This window comes from Notamacropus eugenii, chromosome 1, assembly GCF_028372415.1.
Source record: "Notamacropus eugenii isolate mMacEug1 chromosome 1, mMacEug1.pri_v2, whole genome shotgun sequence".
NCBI lineage: Eukaryota > Metazoa > Chordata > Mammalia > Diprotodontia > Macropodidae > Notamacropus > Notamacropus eugenii.
The window spans coordinates 433,214,332-433,238,427 of NC_092872.1; the positions used below are offsets into that span (position 1 = coordinate 433,214,332).

Here is a 24,096-nt window from a genome sequence, read left to right on the forward strand (position 1 = left end):
ACACAGAATACTAATTCCAACCAATAATCAGAAGACAAAGGTTTTGAAGGAGCAAACGTAGATGGGGTTGGAAACAGAGTCATGCAGTCCTTATCCTCTTTCATTTGTAGAGGAAGGAAATGAGGACCAGTGAAAGCAAGTGATTTGCCTGAGATGATAAAATGAATCAGGGATGGTGTGGTTTGAGTACTTGAAGACAAGTTCCCCAATTCAGTTTGGTGCTTTGAAGTTCTTTACTTCTTACTATGATGTTGTCTATGGACCTTGTTTCACCACATGGATGAAGAGATGCAAGTTCTAACCCCTTACTTCTAAACTGCAGGTCTGACCATGCTATCTTCCCTATTCAATATCTCCAGTGGCTCTCTATCACCTCCAGAATCAAATGGAAAATCCTCTGTTTGGCTTTTAAACTTCTTCACACAATGGAGCCTTTTTACCTTTCCATTCTTTCACTTCACTCCCTTCCTCAGACTCTACAATTCAGCAACCCTGGCTTTTTGGCTGCTGTCACCTCCCAACTCCAGGTGTCTTCAATATCTGCCCCCCATGCCTGACACTCTCTCATCTCTGCCTCCTGGCTGCCTTCAAGTCTCAGCTAAAATTTCATCTTCTGAAAGAAGCCTTTCTCTCTGCCAATGCCTTCACTCTGTAATTAATTCCAATTTATCTTGTATAGATCTTGTTCACATATAGTTGTTTAAAAAGTTTTTTTGATGTTGTCTCCTCCAGTAGACTATAAGCTTCCTGAAGGCAGTGACTATTTGTCTTTACATCTCCAATGAGTGGCACATAGTCACTTAGAAGCTTATCACTATTATAATTCTATCAATTTGATTTACCACAGGCTAGAAAGGTAATCAGGAAAGACTATATATTTGGGGTTTCAAATGTCAGTAGCTTAATAAATGCTTGACTTGACTTTTCATTGCACACTACTTAATATAAAAGCAGTGTGGCACAGTGTAAGGAATACTGGATTTAAAGCCAGAGGACCTTGTTTGGCATACTCACTGTCACTTAATACCTGTGTGACTATGGACAACTTAAACCTCTGTAGACCTCAGTTTTCTAATTCATAAAATGAGAAGGTTGGTGTCAATGACAGCCAAGGTTCAGCTCTAAATTCATGATTTTATGATCCTACTTTACTGCTTAGCAAAAAATTACTTCTAAATTCAGACTTTCTGAAATGCTGGTTTCAGTGAACTGAACTTCTTAAAGGTTTTTAAAGAGTGAATGGCATCTAAAGGGTAAAGATGCCTAGGTTCTGACTTTGTCAACCTTTGAAAGAATAAAATCTTAAAAAAATCTTTCATACATGTTTCCTTATAATTTATAACTGTCAATGTGATTTACTTAGCCATACCATCTTTGAATAGTACTTTTTGCCTATCTGTACTGCTGAGTGGACTATATGATAGGCAGTCCTATGAAACCGTGGACAATTAACTAGCATCTACTGGATGACTTTTATCTATTCAACAGATATTTATTGAACACTTACTATGTACTATGCACTGAAATGATGCAAAATGAGTATAATGTATAGCCACTACCCTTAAAGACCTTTCAGTCTATTTGGGGAGAAAATTCAGATTAAATTCTGAATTGTGTAGTGGACTGTCACAAAGGAGGTATGAATGACTTCGGGAAAGTCCCTTCCCCTTTCTCTGAGCCTAATGATCCTTTTGTAATATTGGGAGGCTAAACTTAGATGATCCTTAACTTTTCTGCTAATACCGAAGTTTTAAGGTTTTTCCTAGTTCTAATATTCTGTACACAGCAAAAAGAGCAATGGATCTGAAGCCAGAGAGGACCTACATTTGAATCTCAGCTCTGGAACTTATTACTTGTCCTGAGTTAAAGAAGTCTCTGTGGGCCTCAGTTTCCTTATCCAATTTAGGATCTGGTTGTACTACATGATCTCTATGTTCTCTTCTACCTTCAAGCCATCTGCTCATGGGTTTTTATTTTCTAAGGTCTCTTCTAGTCTAAGTCTTTTACATTTTAAGGTGCCTCCATTTTAGGCAGCCTAGTATTCTGTAAGTTAGGAGAAGGGGGATATTAATGAGGGCTAGAATCACCTGGCAGGGTCTGTGAATTTCACTATTCCCTCATTTGCAGTGACTACTGAGTGACTGTTGCTTCCAAGCAGCCCCCACTGAGCACTGGCAACGCAGTCCTTTAAACACCACAATAATTCTCTTCCTAAGCTTGCCTATGGTCTTATGTTGCTAAGGAAGGACATCAACCAGATAACAGTAATTTTTTATTATTCAGCAAGGGGTTACTTCCTAGGATTTTATTTTACTCATGTAGACATACAAATTTTTGTGTGGGACTGAGTCACTTAGTCTATCACTATCATAATTCTATCAATTTTACTACCACAGGGAAGACAAGGGAGGTCAGAAAAGGAGAATGTATTTGGGGTTTTAAGTGTCAGTCTTATATTGCATTGCTCCCAGCAGTACACAACTTTCAAAATCTTTACTCTGCAAAAGAGTATCATGCTGAACTACCAACAGCCATGTACATTTACTCAAGAGCAGCTTGGTGCTGTCTAAAGTGAGCTAGCTGTTCCTCTAAAAGGGTGGTTCATATTAGTACTGACAGCATTTCACCCATGGGAAAGCTAGGCTAGGCTCAAAGGGAGGAAAAAAAGGGAAGGGAAAAAAAGAAAGAACAATTTTCATTCTTCAGCGATGTTGCTTGTTTTCTCTAAGGTCCTAATCTAATAGCTGCAAAGAACCTTCTATGACATATAGAAGTTATTTAAAAAAAATAAACGGTCCATTATAGCCAAAGACATTTGACTCCCTACACCCACTCACAGGCCTCATCTTTTTATCAGAAATTATTCTGAACTGTGGCAGAGACCTGAGGAATCATCTTTTCTTTCCCTCCTCAAATTTTAAAAGTGAGCCTTGACCAGCGCTTGCTCACTGAAGATTCAAACTTTGATGCTTGAATGAGAGCCTAGATGGTACCAATGGAAGACTGGTTATGGTTCCTTTCTCTGCTGAGACTATTCTTACCTGCCCAGTTTCTGACCTTCGCCAGTGAATGCTTTGAAGGTTCCCTTGGGCTTTACAAAGTCCTCATCTCTATGGTCCTCCATGTCCAAGTTGACCTGTCCCCCACGTGATAACCTTCGTAGCTCTGTAGGTACTTCGCTGGAAAAGAAAGGCAACAGTGAGATTCAAAAAGGAAGCAACTTAGTAGTATTGGCAATGCAGGAATAAGGGGGTGAAGAGATACAGTTAACAGTGAAAGGTATTTACAGGGTGTGTTTCCTTCATTCAATTAGTAACACATTAATCAGTACTTACTGTGTGTAAAACATAGTGAGTTGGTACTTGGGAGGAGACAAAATTTAAATAATTCTTGCTCTCATGGATCTTACACTCAAGTAGGGGCATAAGACAAAAATGCAGAAAATTATAGTATGTAATACTACACAAAAAATGCATTACGTAAGGTCCAAGAGGAACTGTTTTTGTTTATTCAGTGTCACTGATGTGGCCCCTATTCATTTCCCATGAGTTACTCCTTCACCCCACTTCAGCCACACAAAGATGGTCATACCCTTGATCTTGCCATCATTCACATATGTACAACCTCCATCTTCAAGAATGCTGAAATCCCCTTACCTGACCATAATCTATTGGCTTTTTACCTCTCCTTCTGACTTCCCTTACAAAAGCCTATTCTTGATCTGCACTGTGACCTCCAAACTCCTGAAACATTGAATTCTTTGCTAGGCCATCTCTCCTGTACTAGCCACTCTCTCTTTTCCCTCTTTTGATTCCTTGGTGAACCAACTCAAGTCCACACTATCTTCCTCTCTTTAATCCTTACCCCTCTTACTATCCCCAGTCAAGCCTCAGCTCTGGATCACTCCCACCATTTTGCCATCTTTGCTCCTATACATGTGTTGAATGAAGGTGGAGAAAACCATACAATCTTTCTGACTGGGTCCACTACAAATTTGTCACACAATCTCAAATGGGCCCTTACTGCTGCAAGATACTTCTTCTATACCTGCCATATCAACTTACTATCCCACTCTCCACAGCAGATCCTCCAAACCTTTTCATCCCTCCTCAAACCTCTCATGACACCCCTTCTTCCTCACTCTACTTTCCTTGCTTCAAACCTGACTTTACATAGAAAGAAATGACGACATTCACAGTGAGCTCCCTCTTCATATCCTATTATTCAGAGCTTCCCTATCTCACATGATGGAGTGGCCTTATTCCTTACTTAAGGCTAACCCCTCTTCTGCTCAAGCAATCCTATTTCATCCTGTCTCTTTCAACATATTGCCCCGTTATCTCCACTCTTTCCCTTACTTGCCATCTCTCCCTCTTTACTTGCATGCCTACAAAGATACCTATGTCTCTTTCATCCTGAAAAACCCCTCAACTGATCCTTCTATTTCTGCTAACTTTTATACTTCATTTCTTTTTGCTCTTTGTAGCAAAACTTGAAAAGGTCAGCTTCAAAAAATGCCTCCACTTTGTCTCCTCTCACTTTCTTAACCCCTTACAATCTACCTTCTGATTTTATCATTTCACTGAAACTGTTCTCACCAAAGTTACCAATGATCTCTTCATCACCAAACCTAACGGCTTTTTCCCTTCAATCTTCATTCTTGACCTCTCTGCTGCCTTTGACATTGTTGATCACTCTCTCCTCCTTAATATTATCTTCTCTCTAGGTTTGCATGACACCACTCTCTCCTGCTCCTCCTTCTCCCTATCTGACCACCCTTTTGCTGTCTCTATTGCTGGAACTCATCCAGATCATGCCCATAGGTGTCCCTCAGGGTTCTTGTCCTGGGCTTTCTTCTTCTCTTCTTCTGTATTTCTTCCCTTGGTGATCTCATTAGCTCCCAAATATTTAGTTATTATCTCTATGCTGACAATTCTTAAATCTACCTATCTTTCCTCAAGCTCTCTTTTGACTTCTAATCTTGCATCTCCACCTGCGTTTCAGACATTTTGAACTACATGTCCAGTAGACATCTTAAATGAAACATGTCCAAGACAGAACACATATCTTTCTCCCAAACCCTCCTTCCCTATTACAGTAGAGGGCAACACCATCTTCCTAATTCCTCAGGCTTGCAATATAGGTGTCATCCTCAATCCATCATCCCATGTCCAAGCTGCTGCCAAGACCTGTCAATTTCACCTTTGCAACATCTCCTGAATAGCTCCCTTCTCCCCTATGACACTGCCACCACTCTACTGAAGGCCCTTAACACCTCAAGTCTGAATTACTGAACAGCTTCTTGGTATGTCTGCCTGCCTCAAGGCTCTCCTCACTTTAATACATCCTCATTAAGTCCCTCAAGTGATTTTCCTAAAGCTCAGGACTGAGCATGCCACCTCCCTCCCTCCTCCAATAAACTCCAGCAGCTTCCCATACCTCCAGAATCAAATACAGATGTCCTGTTTGGCATTCAAAGCCCTTCATAATCTATCCCCCTCCTAACTTTCCAGTCTTCCTACACCTTACTCTCCTCTACACTGTGTACTTTTCCATGCAGTGACACTGGTCTCTTGACTATTCCATGAATAAAACACTCGATATTCTTGGCTCTGGGCATTTTTCTGCCTGTCCTCCATGCCTGGAATGCTCTCTCTCCTCTGCTGCACTACTGACCTCCCTGGCTTCCTTTAAGTTCAACTAAAATCCCATTTTTTTTACATGATGCCTTTCCCAATCCCTCTTAATTCTAGTGCTTTCCTCCTTAATTATTTCCTATTTATTCTTTATAAAGCTTGTTTGTACATGTTTGCATGTTGTTCCCTGCTCACCGTTAGCTTTTAGGCTCCTTGAGGACAGGGACTGTTCTTTTGCCTCCTTTTGTACCCTCAGTACTTAGCACAGCATATGACACATACTAGGTGTTTAACAAATATTTGTTGATTGCCTAAACTTACTACTTCTCTATATTCAGAATCAGTCTCTCCTTTCCTCCCCCTTCCCACTACCATGAGTGATCTTACTAGGAGAAGCAAGGTTGCTAGACCTCTAGTTAACGTTAGAACTAGAAGAGACTTTAGAGATGATCTAGTTCAAACTTTTAACTTATACAGGAAGACAACTGTGGCAAGTGAATTATCCAAGGTCACAAACAGTTCTGCAAAGACAGTACCTCCCTAGTGGATCAACTAAAAAGACAAAACCCCCTAGCCAGAATCCTTCTACCATGCCCAACCTCCCTTCTGCTCTTTTTAGAAGACATAGACTATGGTTTGGTGGCAAAGTGGGGAGGTAGCATTTTTATCAAAAAATTCCTTTTTGTAACTGGTTCAATCAAAATTCATTCAAACTTCCAATGGGATTTGTCACCCATAAACCAATCTAACATGTAAAGTATTATGTTAGACATTGATCAGTTTGGTCTTATAGATATCTTAGGTGGAAAGAAAGTAAGCCCCAGGGGTGGATTTATGAAGAAATCAAAGTGGTTAATCTTATATATCTTTGTGTAAAATGCCTGAGGAAAAATCCCAATAATTATATAAACACAAGGTGATAGGAACTGCCTTGCAGAAGAATGTGTAAGGAAAACAGCTAGATTTCCATCACCACCACCACCCTTGGGCACAAAGGCTGCTGCCGCCTACCCTCTGCGGATAGACTCCAGAAACTGGGCATTAGATGGGTCTTGGTAGCTTCTCAGCTCACCACTGTCCAGGCTGAATCCACTCTTCCAGAGCTTCAATACTATATGCACCTGGAATTTTAAGATGACATCAGCACATTTAGAAGAATTCAGTAGTAAGCCAATTCCCTTATCCAAATTACTATTAGAAATTTATTATCAATCTGCCAAAATTATCTTTTCTTCCCAGTGCTTTCACAGCCACCCTGCTCCTAATTTCCTGACACTGGTTTAATTCAGTCCCCTATCTTTTTGCCTTATCAGAAGCTCCCAACTATCCTTCATTGACTGAAAGAATTTGACCTTTCATTTTAGAGATGGGGAAATGGAGGGTTGGAGAAATGAAGGCTCACCAAGAATTACATAATGAAGAACAGCAGAGCTGAGACTAGGACCCAGATACTGGGCTCCCAGGTCATTCCCCCCTTTTTCCTCAAGAATTTCACTACAGGACCATCTGCAATCTCAATTCTCCAACAAAACTGCCCTCTCCAAAGCCATCAAAGATCTTAAAACAGTCAAATCTGGTCTTTTTTCCTCATCCTTTTTGATATCTCCTGTTGGATATTCTCTTCTTCTTTTGTGACTGTTTTGGGTTTTCCTTCTATCTGTCTTAGCCTTCTTCCTTAGTCTCTTTCGTTGGGTCATCAACAATATTATACTTCCTACCTATATCTACCTTCCTATCTATACTACCAAACTGAAGGTCTACAGAGCCATTGTGCTGACCTCACTGTTGTATGATTGTGAAACATGGACAGTCTACCAGCGCCATGCCAGGAAACTGAATCGCTTCCATTTTAACTGTCTTAGGAAGATTTTGAGGATCACATGGCAGGATAAGGTATCAGACACTGAAGCCCTTGCTTGGGCTGAACTGCCAAGTATTCAAACTATGCTTCAGAGAGCGCAACTCCAATGGGCTGGCCACGTTGTTCGGACACAAAATGCACGCTTGCCAAAAAGACTATTTTATGGAGAACTTGCACTGGGCAGGCGATCACATGGTGGCTAGAAGAAACGATACAAGGACACTCTCAAGAACTTTGGATCTGACTGTGCAACATGGGAGACACTGGCACAGGACCGCTCAGCATGGTGTGCCCACATAAGAAAAGGTGCTGTGCTCTTTGAGCAAAGCAGAATTGAGACAGCACAAAGTAAACGCAGGATGTGCAAATTTGGTATATCTACCCTAAATATTCAAATAGACTATCTGTGCCCAACCTATGGTAGAACATTCTGAGCTCGTACTGTTCTTTACAATGGTGATTTCATTTTGGTCCTCTTCAAAGATGAAGGACAACAACCAACCAACCAACTTCCTATCTGTGGGTGTCCATAAAGGCTTTGTCTTGGATCTTCTTGCTTCTCTACACATTCCTCTTCAGTGATCTCATAAGTTTCTATGGGGCTATCTTATCACCTCTACACAGATGACTCCAAGATCTATATATCCAATTCTTCTCCTGAGTGCCAGTCTTGCATCATCAACTATCCACTGAACATTTCAAAACTGATTGTCTGTATGAATCCTTTCATGAAACCTTTCCAAACCTCCCCATTTCTGAGGGGAGGGCACCACTCTTGTTCCATTTACCCAGGTTTATGACCTCAGTGTCACTCTCGACTCATACTCACTCCATATCTCCACTCATTTGCTAAATCTTATTGTTTCTATCTTTACCACACTGTTGGAGTTGAGTCAGGAATACTTGAGTTTGAATCCAGATACTAACTGTGTAATCCTGGGCAAGTGATTTAAGCTTTCTGAGCTTCAGTTTCCTCATCTGTAAAATGGGGTATGATAATAGCACTGTCCTTCCAGAGAAGTTGTGACCATTAAATGAGATAATACTTGGCAAACTTTAAAGCATCATGTAAATGCTAGGTATTATTATCACCACGTCTCTCCCATCTGCCCATCTCTTTCTACTTCTAGTCACTGCCCTCTCTGTTTAGGCCCTCATCTCCTTTCACCTGAATTACTGCCTCCAAATTGGGTTCCTTCTACTAGAAAACAGACCACACTGAAGAGTGTTCCTTTAAAAAGGAGAGGATACTCACATCTTGGCCAGAAAATTGTCGTCTTTCTCCTGCTACATAGGCAGACTCCTCCTCTGGGGCTGCCCCAAGACGGTATCCACCCCCTGCAAATGGCTGCAAGAGATGGATAAGCAAAATGAGTCAAGTAGGAAATGTGAAAAATCATTTTAGAGTCTTAAACAATGGCAGGAATTTTATTAAAGAGAATGACTTAGAAGTAACATGAATAATGTCTTTGAACATTTGACAGGCTGTCACGGAGATGGGAAATTAGATTTATTCAGCCAGAGAAGAGAACTAGGTCCAATCAGAAGTTAAAGGAGGAAGATCTAAGGAAGAACTTTCTAACAATTAGCATTGTCTGACAATAGATTATCTTAATGAGGTAAATAGCTTTTCTGTCATTTAAGGTCATGCAACCAAAGGACTTAGAGCTTGGAGTAAAATGAGCGATCATCCAGTTTACAGGTAAAAGAAAGGTCCATGGAGGTTACGACCATCCCTAAGGTTGAAAAAATTTAAGTAGCAAGGACAGTAGCATATCCTCTTAACTTCAAATTCAGTGATCCTTCCATTATACCATCTTGCTTCTTTAAGCAGAGCCTAGATGGTCACATGATAGGGATGCTACAGACAGGATTCCTTTATTAGGGAGAGAGTTGAATTCTAAGCTATTTAAAGGCCCTTCCAATTCTGTGATTCTAAAACAATGCATTTTAGAGGAGCAGTTGTATATGTCTTTTTTTGTACGGTTGTTTGTAAGTTGTCTCCCTCATTAGAATGTGAACCCCTTGAGAGCAGAGACTATTTTGGGGGCTTTCTTTGATTCCTCAGTACTTAGCACAGTGCCTAGCATAGAGAAGGCACTTCATAAATGTTTACTGATTTTATTTCTAATACTCTTCCCCAAGATGGAAAAGGCTGTAACTTAAAAAAGATAATCCTAGCAGTTAGTCAGGAACAAAAGGAAAATAGCTACTTCTGCGGTGGAAACAGTTAACTTGGAGAAGTTATCTTTCTGAGCCTCCTATTTCCTCATCTGAAAACCAAGGCTAAGAAAATTAGCCCTGCATTACCCCATAGGACTGTTGTGAGAATCAAGAGAGGTGAGAGACGTAGAGTGTTGTGCAGTCACACAATATGAGAAAAGTGACAGTTATTATCATGAAGAGCTCTTTTACAAAAAGAAAACAATGCTCAATGCAGGAAGCAAACATGACCCCACTTCTCACTTTTGGCTTGCTACTCTCGCCAGGACTCTTGGCCATTCGATCAACAGCTACTGCTCCATGTTCCTTGGCACCTTTGAAGAGATCTTCTACCAACTCATTGGGGCTTTTCTTTCTTGGGGGACCAACAATCTGTTGTCCACTTCTCTCTGAGCCTCCAGCGTAAAACCTGCATAGAAGAAAAGACTCTGATATTGAAGGTTTGGGATTAGGTCATGCACTGGGCTTGGAATAAACAGGGTCTGAGTTCCAGCTCTATCACTTACTGATAACTTCCTTCACTTCTCTGAACCTCAAGTTTCAAAAATAGGAATAATATCAACCCCTTCCCTGCCTACTTTACAGGGTAATTATGAGGATCAAATAGTGTATGAAAAGTGCTTTTGAACCATCACTATGCAAATGTAAGTTATTATTTAGTTATTCATTTGATCGATAACCTTCCAGGAGACAGCTACAGGGCTGAGTTAGTAGGGAGTATAGTGTGGGAACCAAATAACTGTTAGGAATTAGATTCAGAACTTTAAAACAACTTTATACTAGTAATGCTAAATATGGGGGGAGGTTATATGGCATAAGAGAAATAGGAACCACTGAACAGTTATGTAACCTTGGATAAGTCATATCTCTTTGGGTTTCATTTTTTTCCATTTGCAGAATGGGAAGAAATACTGCGTCCTACTTATCTGACAGGAGTGTAAGACTCAAATGAAATAATCTAACGAGAACTAACATCTAAACAGAACTTTAAAGACTACAAAAAAAAGATTACAAAGAACTTTTCTCATATTAACCCTGTGATGGAAGCACTTTGAATCCTTAATCTCAAGATTGAGAGGACTGAAGCTTAAAAGTTACATGACTTGCCTAAGGCACAGAGCTGGTAAACATCTCAGTCAGGACTTAAAATTCAGGCTTGTTAATTACAAAGGACATTGTAAAACTGAAAAGTATGACACAAATACATGCTATAATCATTGTATAAATGCAACAAATAAACCATAGGGGCAGAGAGAATTGTGGTGGGTGCTGGGGGGGAGACATAAAGATGAAAAAAATGCAAGCTTTGCCTTCAATAAGCTGGAAATCTAAATTAAAAGAATTTGTTAGTGTTATCTCATTTTCATCCTTGCAACAACTCTGAAGCACAAGTATTATTCCCATTTTACAGATGAAGAAACTGAGGCTCAGAGAAGTTACATAGTAATACCTTTTTTTAACCTCAGTCCTTAACTCTGGTCAGTATGGACACAAAATATTATGAAGTGAAGGGATCAGTGAGGTTAGGGGTATATCCTGATTTCATTTACTTCATTCTCAAAGACAGGATAATATAGAAACATTTTTTTTTCAGAGCTTTTCAATGGATAAGGGTCTCTCTTGTTATTTACAAGACAATGCATATTTGTTAAATGACATTAGCATACAGAGCACCACGCTAGGCACTGGAAGCAGTAAGATTTATATAAAATATAATTCTTCCCCTCAAAGAGCTCATAGTCTAGAATGGAAATAAGACAGCAACATAGATTAAATATACATCAAATAAGTGCATTAGAGGTGCAAAAAAAAAGTATGATGTGAAGTTGGGGCAGATTCAAGTGCCGCAGTATAATTTGAGTTTGTGCAGTACCTTGTGCCATGGCTTGGAAAGTAAAGATGCCAGCTTGCCAATAGTCAGAGCTCATTTCATTCCTGTGTCCTGTTCCACTCCGTGATTCTGTCAATAGCACACACTGGCCAGCTATGAAAATCAGTTCTGCCTTTGGAACCTGAACTGCTAAATTATTTCTGACTTGTTCCTTTAGTGGTGAGGATGTGAGGCCAAAGCTCTCAGCCAGACTAATACAAAAGCACCAGCTTCACTTCCAATGTGAAATACTGAGGCTACAAGGCAGATGTCAGGATCAGAGTATTGAGGGAAGGTTTCTTGGGGGGTTGGGTTGGAGAAGGCATACTGTGTAGAAGTGGACTAGAGGAATGGAAAAGTAGGTATTGGCAATCATTGTGCTTTCACTCAGAGAGCTCAAAAAGCCCTAGTATAAATGCTCACTTGTTAACCTAAAGTATGTGACTGCTTGAGAGGGAGCACAGAATAATGGGAAAGCTGACCTCAAAGGCAGAATAAGAACCTTCTGATACAGACTGTTTTAAGTCCCACTTGTGACACGTGTGACCCTGGGAAAGTCATTGGATCTCTCAGTGCTTCCAAGGGCAATTTTCAACATGAGAAGCTGCAGAGAAAATGCTAAACTGATTTTGTAGACAGTTATCCCCAGCAAACTTCCTCCACCAATAAGATAGCAGATCCAGTCTCTATCCCTAAAAGGAAAGACCAGAAGATTTATGGTTGACAAGATCACCTTAGAGGTAATCTAGTTCAAACTGGCTCATTTGACAGCTGAGCAAACTGTGACTAGAGAAGTTATATGACTTGCTCAAGGTCCCACAAGCATTAAATAGAAGAGTGAAGATAAGAAACAGAAGCCTTCTATCTCAATATCCAATGTTCTTTCAATTCCACCATGTTACAGAGGAAGGTTCTTAAGCAGATTTAGTAACTAGTAGCGCGGAAAAAGTGCTAGAGGTAGGAGTCAAGAGCCTCAGATTTTAGTTTCAAAACTACCACTAATTCAGTATCTGACTTTGGACAAGTATTTTCCCCTCCTCTTGGGACCCCAGTTTTCTAATCTCTAAAGGGAAGAAGGCTGAATAAGACGGTCTTAAGTCCCTAAGATCCCCTCCATCCACCCTTAAAAGGTTATGATTCTTCAATGAACTTGTAGATCACAAAGTGAATGATCAGAAATCCTATATGATCCCAGGCTTTCATCTGCTACCTGTTTAACCTTGACCAAGTCATTTAACTTCTTTCTACCTTTCAAGGTCTGCTTCTTCACTTGTGAAACTGGAGGTGGAATCTAAGGTCCTTTCCAGATCTAAAGCTATTTTACTTTTATTTTTCAATTAAGCAGTAACCATGGAGTTAGAATATTTCCTTAACAGCCATCATATTATATTTTCCCCAGCACAAGGGAGTGCTCTCTGCATGTAGTAGGTGTTTGCTGTTTATTGAAAAATTGAGCTAACCAAAGTATATGAAAAGTGATCTGATCAATTCACTGTTGTATTCAAATATAGGATGTTTGTTTAATGGTACCACAACCACCAGTGTTTTGCAATAACATTGCTGAGACTAATCCCCTACACTAAATCCCACTATGTGATTCAGGATGGTGGTTAAATGACTCCCTCCTTCTATCTACTCTCTCATTCCTCCTGCTTTTTCTGCTTCAGCACTGTTTGTACAGAACTGTCCCCTCAGCAACACTGTCTCTTGTCAGAACTGATTAATAACACTAGGCAAAGTGTGCCTTTTTAAGAAGTTCTGTTTATTAGATTATGGAATCCCTTATAAATGAAAAACAGGAGATTTTGACCAATTTGCAAGCAACAAACGACTTTCTCTGTTATAGGAGCTTGTGGGGAACAGAGACTGAGATGGGTTATCTAACACACTGAATGATAATTAACTGGATTACTTTATGGATCTATCAATGGTACCATATTAACTGTAGATCTCATAATACAAGTGTGTACTTTTCAAAGGATTGGCACCATATTTTAATAAAAATTCACTCACCTTTGACCCTCTTCATCATCTTCATCATCTTCTTGGGCATGAACAAGGTCTCTGAATGATGTTACCCTGTTATCACTGGAGAATCAAAAGGAGATAAAATGATTTTCTACACCAAAGAGGGCCAAGCTCCAACTTTTAGGGCAGAGGTGGGTTCTTTTCTTTTTTTTTTGGGGGGGTGGTGGTGGTGGTACTTGGGGTTAACTAACTTACCCAGGGTCACACAGCTAGTAAGTGTCTGAGGACAGATTTGAATTCTGATCCTTCTGATTTTAGGGGTGGAGCTCTATCCACTGCGACACCTAGCCTCCCCTAGTTGTGGGTTCTTAATTTGGGATGGGAAAGCTTTTTAAAAAAAATAGTTTGTTTAAAAATATTCTTCTGTTAAGAGGTTCAAAGGCTTGACCTGACCATAAAAGGAGTCCATAGCACACACACACACAAATTAATTTGTAGTCTAGAGACTGCATTTTAGATAATATTATTACTAAAAAGAATAGCAACTACTCACATTTACAAAGCACTTTCTTCACAAAAACCCTATGAGTCAGGTAGTTCAAAAACTATTATCCCTAATTTAACAGATAAGGCTCAGAGAGACTAAATAACTTGTCCAGGGTCACATAGCTCCTAAGTGAAAAAGGAGAGGGATTCAAACCCAGGAACTAACTTTCAATCAATAGTCCTTACGCTACAACATGTTTCCTCTAGCTGAGAGATACAATGCAAGTATCTGACAATACTTTTGTGTTATGTGTCCAAGCATCAACAATATATAGGATCAGTTCAAAAAGGCAATGTGCTGCGGTAAACAGTGACCTGGCCTTGAGGTCAGGAAGACATGGGTTCAAATTTCACCCCCAACATACTGGCTGTGTGACTTTGGGCAAGCTACTTAACCTTTCAGTTCTCTAGGTCAGAGGTGTCTAACACACGCAACCCATGATCCTGCCAGTTCATACCTGATTAAAATATAACCGGGAATTATTTAACAAAATAAGTAATACAATAAAACATGGATAATGTTAACATGTGGTCTTCTAAGTCAAAATGTGGCCTATAGGATCCTTGCATGTGGTTTAGCGGTTCCCATTTCTATCTGAGTTTGACATCACTAGCTAACTCTCTAAGACCATAATTTGCATTAAAGGTGCTGAGTTACAGGAATAAAGGGAGTTACCTCAACTGAGAGTTGTCTTTATCAATGAAAGGGCAGATTCCATCCCTATCCTGTTTAAAACAACATTATATTTCTCTTCTCAAGGGATATGTGAGAGAACCAATGAAGAAGTACTGTTTAGAGGAGCAATGTTACCCCTTTTCAAAATGTAGTTTTAATTTAAGCTCTCACAAAAGCTGGGTCTATATTAGGTAAAAGACTTACTTCTAGTGTGCTGGAATTGTTTACTAGTACTTTTTAAAAATATACTCTACTATACCACTATTAATATATGTAAAACCAAGCTGGACTAGTCATAAGAAGGGTTAATTCACTTTCCATAATTCTGGGACAGTTTTCCTAGTACAAACCTGTCCTCAAGTATTTTTCTGAGTTTCTCATACGGCCAAGTTACAGATAAATACTATCTTTCCATGGTATTTTGGAATAACGAAAAAATCAGCTTCATTGTAACACAGGAAAAGAAAAAAACAAATCATGCAGACCAATGAGGATAGATACAGAGGAAAGAATTGTTTCACTACAAAGAAATCTCAAGCTGAATGGGGGGGGGGAGGGAAAGACCAAACATTCACAACAAAGAGGACAATTGGGTGACAGAAATCTCTGAGATTCTATCCCCTAGAAATAAGAGGACAATGATGGACTGAGTCAGCAAATTGACTCCCTGCCAGGGCTGGATGAGTATCCCAGAACTTGCATCCACGACAGTCCCAACTGACTTCAATGAAGATGATTCTATGACTTTTCATGAGAGATAAATTTCACTAACATATTTCATGATTAGGGAGTTTTGTTAGACTTCAAAACTCAAACCCTCTTCAAAAGACTGAACAAATCTTGTGTCTGTGATAGTAAAGCCTTCCAAATCCTCTTTCTCCCAGAGCCATTTACTTGGGTCAATGGTCTCCTTCCCTAAATACATTCCTTAAGACAGAATTTTTTATCAAGAGGTTTAAAACAGTATTTGTATTAAAATGAATAGAAAACCAGTTCCAACTCTTAACTACTGGCTCCTTCCCCAATGCTGCTATTCCCTCAAATTATCATTCTATATTATCTTTTATCCCAGTCACTATGAAACTAGAAAGAAAGAGTGGTCTCTAATTGTTTCATACATTTAACCACCTTTCACTTGCATCTCCTGCAATCTGGGCTTGCAACCCAAGCCCTACACCTGAAAGGGTTCTCTCAAAAGTTACCAATAACCTAATCGCTAAATCCAAAGGTATTTTCTCATTCAACTTTCAACAACTTCTGACACTCTAATCACCTGGGGTGTCTTATCTTTTACCTTGCCTTGTATCATTGTTCTCTCTCCAGGTTCTCCTATTTATCAACTTCCTACTACTGCTAAGTGTGAGTGAGTGGGCATCTGCTAAGGTTCATCTCTTCTTCCTTTACATTCCCTCCCTTGAGGTCCATTTCAGCACACTCAGTTATCACTGCTATGGAGATGATTCTTAATTCTATGTATGTAGTGCTAATCCTTTTCTTGAACTTTCAGTCCCAAATCTCCAAATGCTCCTGTCCATCTTTACCTGAAGCATTTCAAACTCAACCTGTCCAAAGTCAATGCTGTTAACAAAAATCCTGTTCTTCCTCCCACATTCTATAATTCTGTTATTATCACCACCTCTACTTGTGCTTGAAATGTCATTGTCATCTTTGGTTTTTCCATCTCTCACCTCTCTCTTCCAATATTCAATTTACTGCCCAGAACTGTCTTGTTGATTTTACTTCAACATCATCAATCCATTCAAATTGCCAACAGCCTATACTTCCTGACTGGTCTTTCTGCTCCTAGTCCCTCCCTCTTCAATTCAACCTTCACACTTGTCTGTTGATGTTATTCTGCCTGCTCAGAAACCACCAGTGACTTCTTACTGCCAAGAGGTGAAAATACAAACTCCCTGATCCAGCATTTAGGCCACAATCTGTCTCCAACCTAGCTTTCCAGATTTATTTCACATTACTCTATTTCACATGCATTATTTTCTAACAAAACTTCAAAGTTGAACTTTTCTTCCAACTAGTCTGTTCTTCCAAACAGCTACTGAAAATGTCTATGGTCCTGCTGGTGGAGCAGCAGATAAAGTGCTAGGCCTGATGTCCATAAGGCTTGAGTTCAAATCTGTCCTCAGACATTAATTGGCTGTATGACCCAGGAGAGAAATCATTTAACCTGTTTACCCCAGTTTCCTCCATTGGGGTAAAATGTAGATAATAATAGCACTTAACTTTCCAAGTTGTTGGGAGGATCAAATGAAATAATATTTGTAAAAGCACTTAGCACAGAGCTTGGCACATAGTAGGTACTATATAAATGCTCATACCCTTTCTTTCCCTTCCATCAGGAAATCAAGAGGTATTCCTCAAATCATCCTTTGTACTTCTTTGGAGACCAGATTACTGAACATTACCTTCATGAGAGAGTAAACATGGGCAAAAGTAGCACTGCCAACTAATGACTTCAAAACATCCGAAAGCTCATAAATATAGTTACTTCATAAATCTAGCCCCCTACTTCACTGCAGAGGGAGGTAATGCCTGGAGCTTTCTTTCCACACACACATTCTCAGGCCACAAACTGTGCCGTTTGGAGACCTTTTTTCTCTCCCTTCAAGGATGATTTTGATGTTCACTTTTTAATTTGATCCCATTCACTCTAGGGATGACCCTAAGCAAGGATACCACACTTCAGAGAAGCCCAAAGTAAAAAGGACCTTAGAAATGATATACTGTCAGTGCAGGAATCCCCAATACAGTATGTTACTAGACTGTCCTCCAATCTCTGATGTAACACTTCCTCTGATAGCGAATTTAATCTCTCCCATGTTTTATAATGGCAGAATCTGAATACGTAGACTTTTCCACATAAATACATTTAAAAGAAATATATGATTTGAAAAATTCTATCCAGATTAAGATTTTTTTCTCAGTTAACTTCGAGATCACCTAGATTTTTCTGCTTTTATTCCTTATCACTGACTCCAATACAAATAAAAGGATAAAACTTTTTAAAGCCTATGCCAATAGTAAAAAAAGCTAGCATTTATATAGCACTTTAAGGCTTGAAGACAATTTTGTACCTTACCTCATTTGTTACAAGAATCTTAGGGAGGAAGGTGCTATTATTATCCCCATTTTACAGGTGAAAAACTAAGGCTGAGTGATATTAAATGACGTGCTCAGTTACACCAATAGTATTGGAGGCATAATTTGAACATCTTGACTCCGGGGCCTGAGATTTACACACTGAACCACAGAGGTGCCTCCAATAATGTAGGCAAAAACCAAATTTTGAAGAGCATTAATTGAACTATATAATTAAGAAACATTTATTGAGTACCTGATGTATTTGCAAGGGTCTATGATAGGTGCTTGAGGTGGGGGTGGGAGGATAAAACATAAAGACTGGCACAACACATTCTCTCTCTTTAGAGCTTATAGTTTAATAGGTTAAATAAAAAATGGCAAAATGATAAGGTCCATAAGAGAAGCAAAGATCACACCTGGATGCTGAAGACAGCAAAGATTTCATGAAGGAAGTGTCAGGGGAGCTAGGACTTTATGAAGGGGTAAGACTTCAATAGGCAGTAGTGAAAATGTTTATGTTTGGAGGCAGGAAAGTGAGCAGTTTATGGTGGTAATAGACTCCTGGAAAAGGACAGCAGTTTGAAAGAGTGGAAAAACTCTGAAGATATTAAAAATGGCAAATAGCACTGTCTGTCTGGGACACAGAATTTACCTAAAAGAGAAATGCTGGAAATGGCTGCAGGTAGGTTACAGAGAGTCTTTCATACTAGGTTGGGGAATTTGGACTTTATTAGGAACATAATGGAAACCCTGGAAAATGAATTCATTACTGTGGACTGATAAGATCAGAAGCTGCTACTTACCTGGGAGCTGTGCCTCTGGACACTGAACTGGGTGCTGGCTGGGAAAGTGAAACAAGGTCTTCATCACCTCCATCCTCATAAAAGCTGGCCAGGGCAATCTGAAAGAGAGTCACTGGTCCCTTAGAAAACACTAGTCCATTTACCTGATATTTTCATTTCATTTCATTTACCTGTGTGTAAATAGCAAACACCAGAGAGAAACACAGTTCTTATTCTGGAGGCACAGATTAACTTAAGAGGAAATGTCTGTTCGTCCTTCGTTGCTGAAGAAGGCCATGCCATCAGAGAACTAATGACATGACTTGCACTTAACTTTGTTTTGAGTGAGGGAGGGCTGTACAGGTCACCAGTCTCACTTCTCTTCCACAGCCATCTGCATCCAGTGACCAGATATTCATCAGGATGACTGGAGATGACCCAGGATGAGGCAATTGGGGTTGTGACTTGTCCAAGGTCACACAGCTAGTAAGTGTCAAGTGTCTGAGGTGAGACTTAAACTCAGGTCCTCCTGACTCTTGCACTGGTGCTCTATCCACTGTACCACCTAGTTGCCCCAACTGAAGAGGATAAGAAGTAGCTTCAAGTTTTCTTTTCTGTAAAAGTCTAGATAGACGGCCTCTAAGATCCTAATCATCCATGACAGTCTATAAGTTTTGTTCAAGCAAAGTTTGTTTTCCTATCATCCTAAACATAAATGCTAATCAACCCTGACTAGGAGGAAGTAAATACTGTGCAGAAGACACAAGGATGGTAGTAGCTGGGCCAGATCACACTTAAACAGTGTTGTATTCCCAGTTAAAAGTTCACGATGGGGGAGGAACACATTTTGGCTCATCGCAATTTAAAACCACCTTCAGTGGATAGTTAAACTGGGCCGGCTCTCCCCATTAACTCTGCTCCCTGGAGGAAATTTCCTATCTCTTTACTCGAAGTTATCAAGAAAGGCAGAAAAGACAATGGGAATGCCCTGAACTGGATAGAGGAGAGACTACTGAGGTAAAGCTCCTAAACCCAGCCCGGGCTGGCGAGGTGGTAGTGGGGGAGGGTCTGCTTCCAGGAGTCTGGTTTTTGATTTACCAGAGAAATTCTATCCTGGAAATTGGTTTGAGTCCTCTGGGAGAGGTGTGTGTGGCTGTTGTGAAAGGTGGGAAAGAAAAGGAAGATGGGGTGGGGAACACCACAAATAGGAGCCTGAGCAGTGGTCGTGGACTCAGGCAGAAATGTGGGTTCCACTTGCCACATAGTAGCTGTATGTGCTTGGGCGAGTCATAATCCGTCAGCCGAAGTTTTCTCATCTGCAAAACGGAGCTCATTCTTGCACCATCCCTTCCCAGGGTTGCTGCGGCAAATAGACTGGTCAACTTTAAAGCACCGCAGCATGTGCGTAATTATCGCGGGTGTAGACTCAGCCCCGATCTCTCAAGGCGGAAGTCAGCGTCCCAGGGGAATGTCAGGCGGCTTTCCTGTCTGTCCGTGTTTGTATTTTCGTCAGTGGTGGTCACGGGGTCACCGTGTGTCAGCACCTGCGTGGGCCCGAGTGCGGTGGGCGGCTGCAGGAGTGCCCACCTCTGGGTGTGTGCGTGCCCCTGCAGTGCCCACTCGCGCACGGCTCGGGCTCCCTCCGCGTCCGTGGCAGACACACACACACGCACGCACATGCACACGGCGTCTCCGTGGCCGTGCCGGGGCGTGTACGTATGGGTCCCCAGGCTGGGTCAGGCCTGCTCGTCCCTAGGCGGAGGCGAAGCCGGGAGAAGCCCTCCCGCAGGCAGGCGCGTCCCGCCGTCTCCCCGGGAGACACCACCCCGGAGCGGGTTCCGGCTGGGGGGCGAGGATGGGGGCGGGGCCTGGGACCGGAGCCGAGGGTCCCCGCCTCCGGCTGCCTCACCTCCTCCCGGCCCGGCCCGGCCTCCCCCATCCCCCGGATGACTCTGCGCTTCGGCCGCCACGGCCTCTCCTGCCCTCCCGGGGCCCCGGGTCCGCCCGCCCGCCCGTCCGCGCCAGCCCCGCTGCTACCTGCAGGTCCCATCCGGCTGACTCGAGGAAGAAGCGGGCCCGGTCCTCCTCGGCCCCGGTCACCGCCACGAACTCCCTCAGCGCCTCCTGCCGCTCCGCCATCTTGCCCCCGGTGCGCCGCCCAAACCGCTCCGGCCGGCACCGCGCTGCCCCCGCCCCCGCCGCGGCGTTCCGGCCGCAGCCCCGCCCCCTCCCGCCCTGGGCCGCGTGCGGTGTCCCACACAATGCCCTCCGTGTGGGAAACGCCCGCGGCCGCTCGGACCTCCCGGCGCCCCCTAGTGGGTCTCTGAGAGTAGGCGCAGCTTCGCGGCCCGCTCCGGCGCTGATGGCCCCGTGGGCTGGCCACTGCTTGGCTCGCTTTCGGGCAGCGTCCCGGGATCGCGGGCTGTCAGAAGAGCTGGGGCATGCCGCTCGCTCCTGCGGCGGCGATTTTGTCCGCATTTTACAACATGAGCCGATGGAAGGAGACAGCTCAGGCTGCGTGCGTTAACCTCTCCTCCTCCTGAGGAGTGTTTCTGTGGGCGCTTCGGGAAGTGCTTAAAGCGTGGCATCCTGCCCGCACTCACCCTGCTCATCGAGCATTAACGTGTGAAAAGAGGCGGGACTGTGGACAGCCCCAGAGCCAGGGAGGGTGAGCCAGGTTTGGTCCGCTCCGAACTCCTGGAGTCTGCCATGTGAGGGGGTTCTCGCCTGTCTCCGAATGAGAAGTACCGAGGACGCAGCGCGACCCCTCCCTCGAAGGTCCTTCCCGTCCCCTCCCTTAAGGCATCAAGGAGAGTGAGCTCTGCCCTCGATCGCAATGGGAGGTGTCCGTTTATTCCTGGGAGCTCTCTCCCAGTTCTAGAAACTTTCCAGACTTGGCTCAAGTACTTTTCCAAAGTCAATCAAAAGAGTATTTTTTCCCTCAAGTTTTCTTTCCCTTACAGTGAAAATCCTGATCCCCGAACCTCACTCTGAGCCCCAACACAGCCACCCCATCCTCCGTAACTCTGGCATACATTTAATAAACTCTTTAGGTCGTATGTCTTCAGTTAAAAAGCATTTATCCAGCACCTGTTATGTGCCAGGCACTTTGCTAAGCACACTGGAAATGCAAAGAAAGGCGAAAATTGCCCCCGCTTTCAGAGCTCACAACAGAGGAGAGACACACATGATATAGACATGCAAACAAGATACATTCAGGATGTAATTGACACAGCGGAGGCGCTCCCATTAGCGGGGACCAGCAAAGGCTTTCTGCAGAAGGTGGGATTTTAGCTGAGGCTTGAAGTAAGGCAGGAGGCAGGAAGAACTGGGAATTTCAGGAATGGAAGAAAGCCACTGAAAATGCCTGGAACTTCTTGTGTGAAGAACGTGTGGGGGCCAATGCTAATGGATCATACATGGATTATGTGGAGGGGAGTAGCATGACTTGAAAGGTAGAAAGAGGGCAGGGTATATGAAGGAGGATAAAAGCCAAACAAGATTTTATCTTTGATCATGAGGGCAATAGGGAGCCATTGGAGTGTATTGAGTAAGGGAGCGACATGGTTAGACCTGTAGTTTAGGAAGATCACTCTTCTAATAATAGCTGAGTGGAGGAAAGACTAGAGTGGAAAAAGACTTGAGGCAGGGAGATCAAAAAGGAGATTATATCAATAGCTCAAGCATGAAATGATAAGGGATTGCAGGAGGGTGTTGGCTGTGTCAGAGGAGAAAATGGGCATGTGAGAGGTGTTAGGAAGGTACACTAGACAGATCAGATATGTGAGATGAGAAAGACTGTATATTATGGTGAATTGTATTCCTGTTTATTTTCCTCCTACCCTATGGGCTTTATGAACACGGATCAGATCTTTTCTTGTTGTTATCTAGTTGTTTCAGACTCTTCATGAGCTGCCCAGGATCACATAGCTAGTGTGTGGGTCAGAGACCACTGACTCAAATAAAATCAGAGACTTCTCAAGGTAGAAGCAAAGCAGCAAGATTTTATTATGATCTCCCGAGAAAGGGCATGTCCTCTCTGATAAGTAATCAGGAGAGTGAGGCAATTAAGGCAAAAATAGAGATTATATAGCCCTAACACAGACTCCCCCCCTCCTCCCCACTGGCCTTTTCTGTCCATTGGCTGGGAGACAGGCTCACAATCTAAATGTGACAGTCTACCCTGTGAATAGGGGACAAGGTAGCAATAACCAATAACCAACAGACATTGTGGTGATGTGGATGTTGATGTGGCAACCCAAGAAAGGGTTGTATTTTGCTGATATGGCAACCCAAGACAGGTAGTTTAAGTTTCTTATTCCCAAACGTCACATGATTTCTGAGAAGCTGAAACTTAGGCCTAACCATTTACTAAAAGCCTTTTGTTAAGCACTGAGAAGTCTTCACTAACTTCATTCCATTCACTAGTGTCTGAGGTCAGATTTGAAGTCAGGTCTTCTTGAATCTAGGCCTGGCCCTCTGTCCACTGTGCCATCTACCTGCCTGATATTATTGCACTCAATATCTGATCTCAGTATATCTAAGATATCTATCTTATATCTCTCCCAGTAACCAGCAAAGGCCTCAGGAAACCATAAATGTTTGTTGGATGCACGGAAGAATAAGTAAAAGTTAAATGAATCTTTAACTAAGAATACAATCTCCCAATTAGTAGAGAACTCTTTACTGTTCCAACGAAAGAACTCCAGGTGTAGCATCCAAGAATGAGTTCTACTTAGCTGACTGTCACCAAGCAAGCCCTTAATACTGGGTTTGGCACATGGTAGTGCTTAATATATGTTTATTGATCAACTGACTGACTGATGGTACAGACTTTCCTCTCAATAGTCTTTCCAGGTAAGTGAAAAAGTATTATTATTTTCCATTTGACAGTGGAGGAAATTGAGACTCAGAGAATTATGACTTGTCCATGGTCACCCAAGGTAGAAAATAAAAGAAAGCAGGTTTTAAACCTAGATCATCTGCCTCCAGGTTCAGTGCTTCACTATAACAAACATTACATCACTGTCTCTAAATATACTTATATCTCTAAATATATTAAGGGAGAAGGGAGGAGCAGAGTGGGGAGGAAGGAAAGGATAGGGAAGAGGGAGAGAGGAAAAAGAAAGAAAAGGTAGAGGAGAAGGGAGAAGGAGGAGGAAGATATGGTCTGGTTTTAGAATGAGTTTGAGCACAGAAGTTATATACCTACTTGCCAGGCCTAGAGGCCTGAGGGCTACCCGAGTCTTACCTTACCTCTATCGGAGGTCTTCGGCTGGCCAAACGGGATACTCGTATGAGAGAAGAGACCTATCAGAGTCGAACAAGAGTTGAGCTTTATTCAGGGTTCTGGTTACAAGTGCAGGGGGAATTCTTCCTTAGGAGGGAGAGAGAAAGATCTCCCAAGGAGGCAAAGATCTTACAATAAGAGATTG

General features: G+C 42.1%; 1 protein-coding gene across 1 annotated transcript in view; it reads right to left on the reverse strand.

Moving 5' to 3' along the window:
* The window catches only part of NSFL1C (NSFL1 cofactor), a 38,827-nt gene extending 17,673 nt beyond the window's left edge, over nt 1-21,154 (reverse strand). The window contains exons 1-7 of the mRNA XM_072631711.1: nt 20,699-21,154; nt 18,683-18,780; nt 13,604-13,678; nt 9,964-10,129; nt 8,753-8,845; nt 6,648-6,757; nt 3,042-3,179 (exon numbers count right to left, since the gene is read on the reverse strand). Coding sequence (XP_072487812.1) covers nt 3,042-3,179; nt 6,648-6,757; nt 8,753-8,845; nt 9,964-10,129; nt 13,604-13,678; nt 18,683-18,780; nt 20,699-21,139 — 1,121 coding nt within the window. The 5' untranslated portion in view covers nt 21,140-21,154. The remainder of the gene's footprint in view (nt 1-3,041; nt 3,180-6,647; nt 6,758-8,752; nt 8,846-9,963; nt 10,130-13,603; nt 13,679-18,682; nt 18,781-20,698) is intronic.
* Between the last annotated feature and the right edge of the window lie 2,942 nt (nt 21,155-24,096).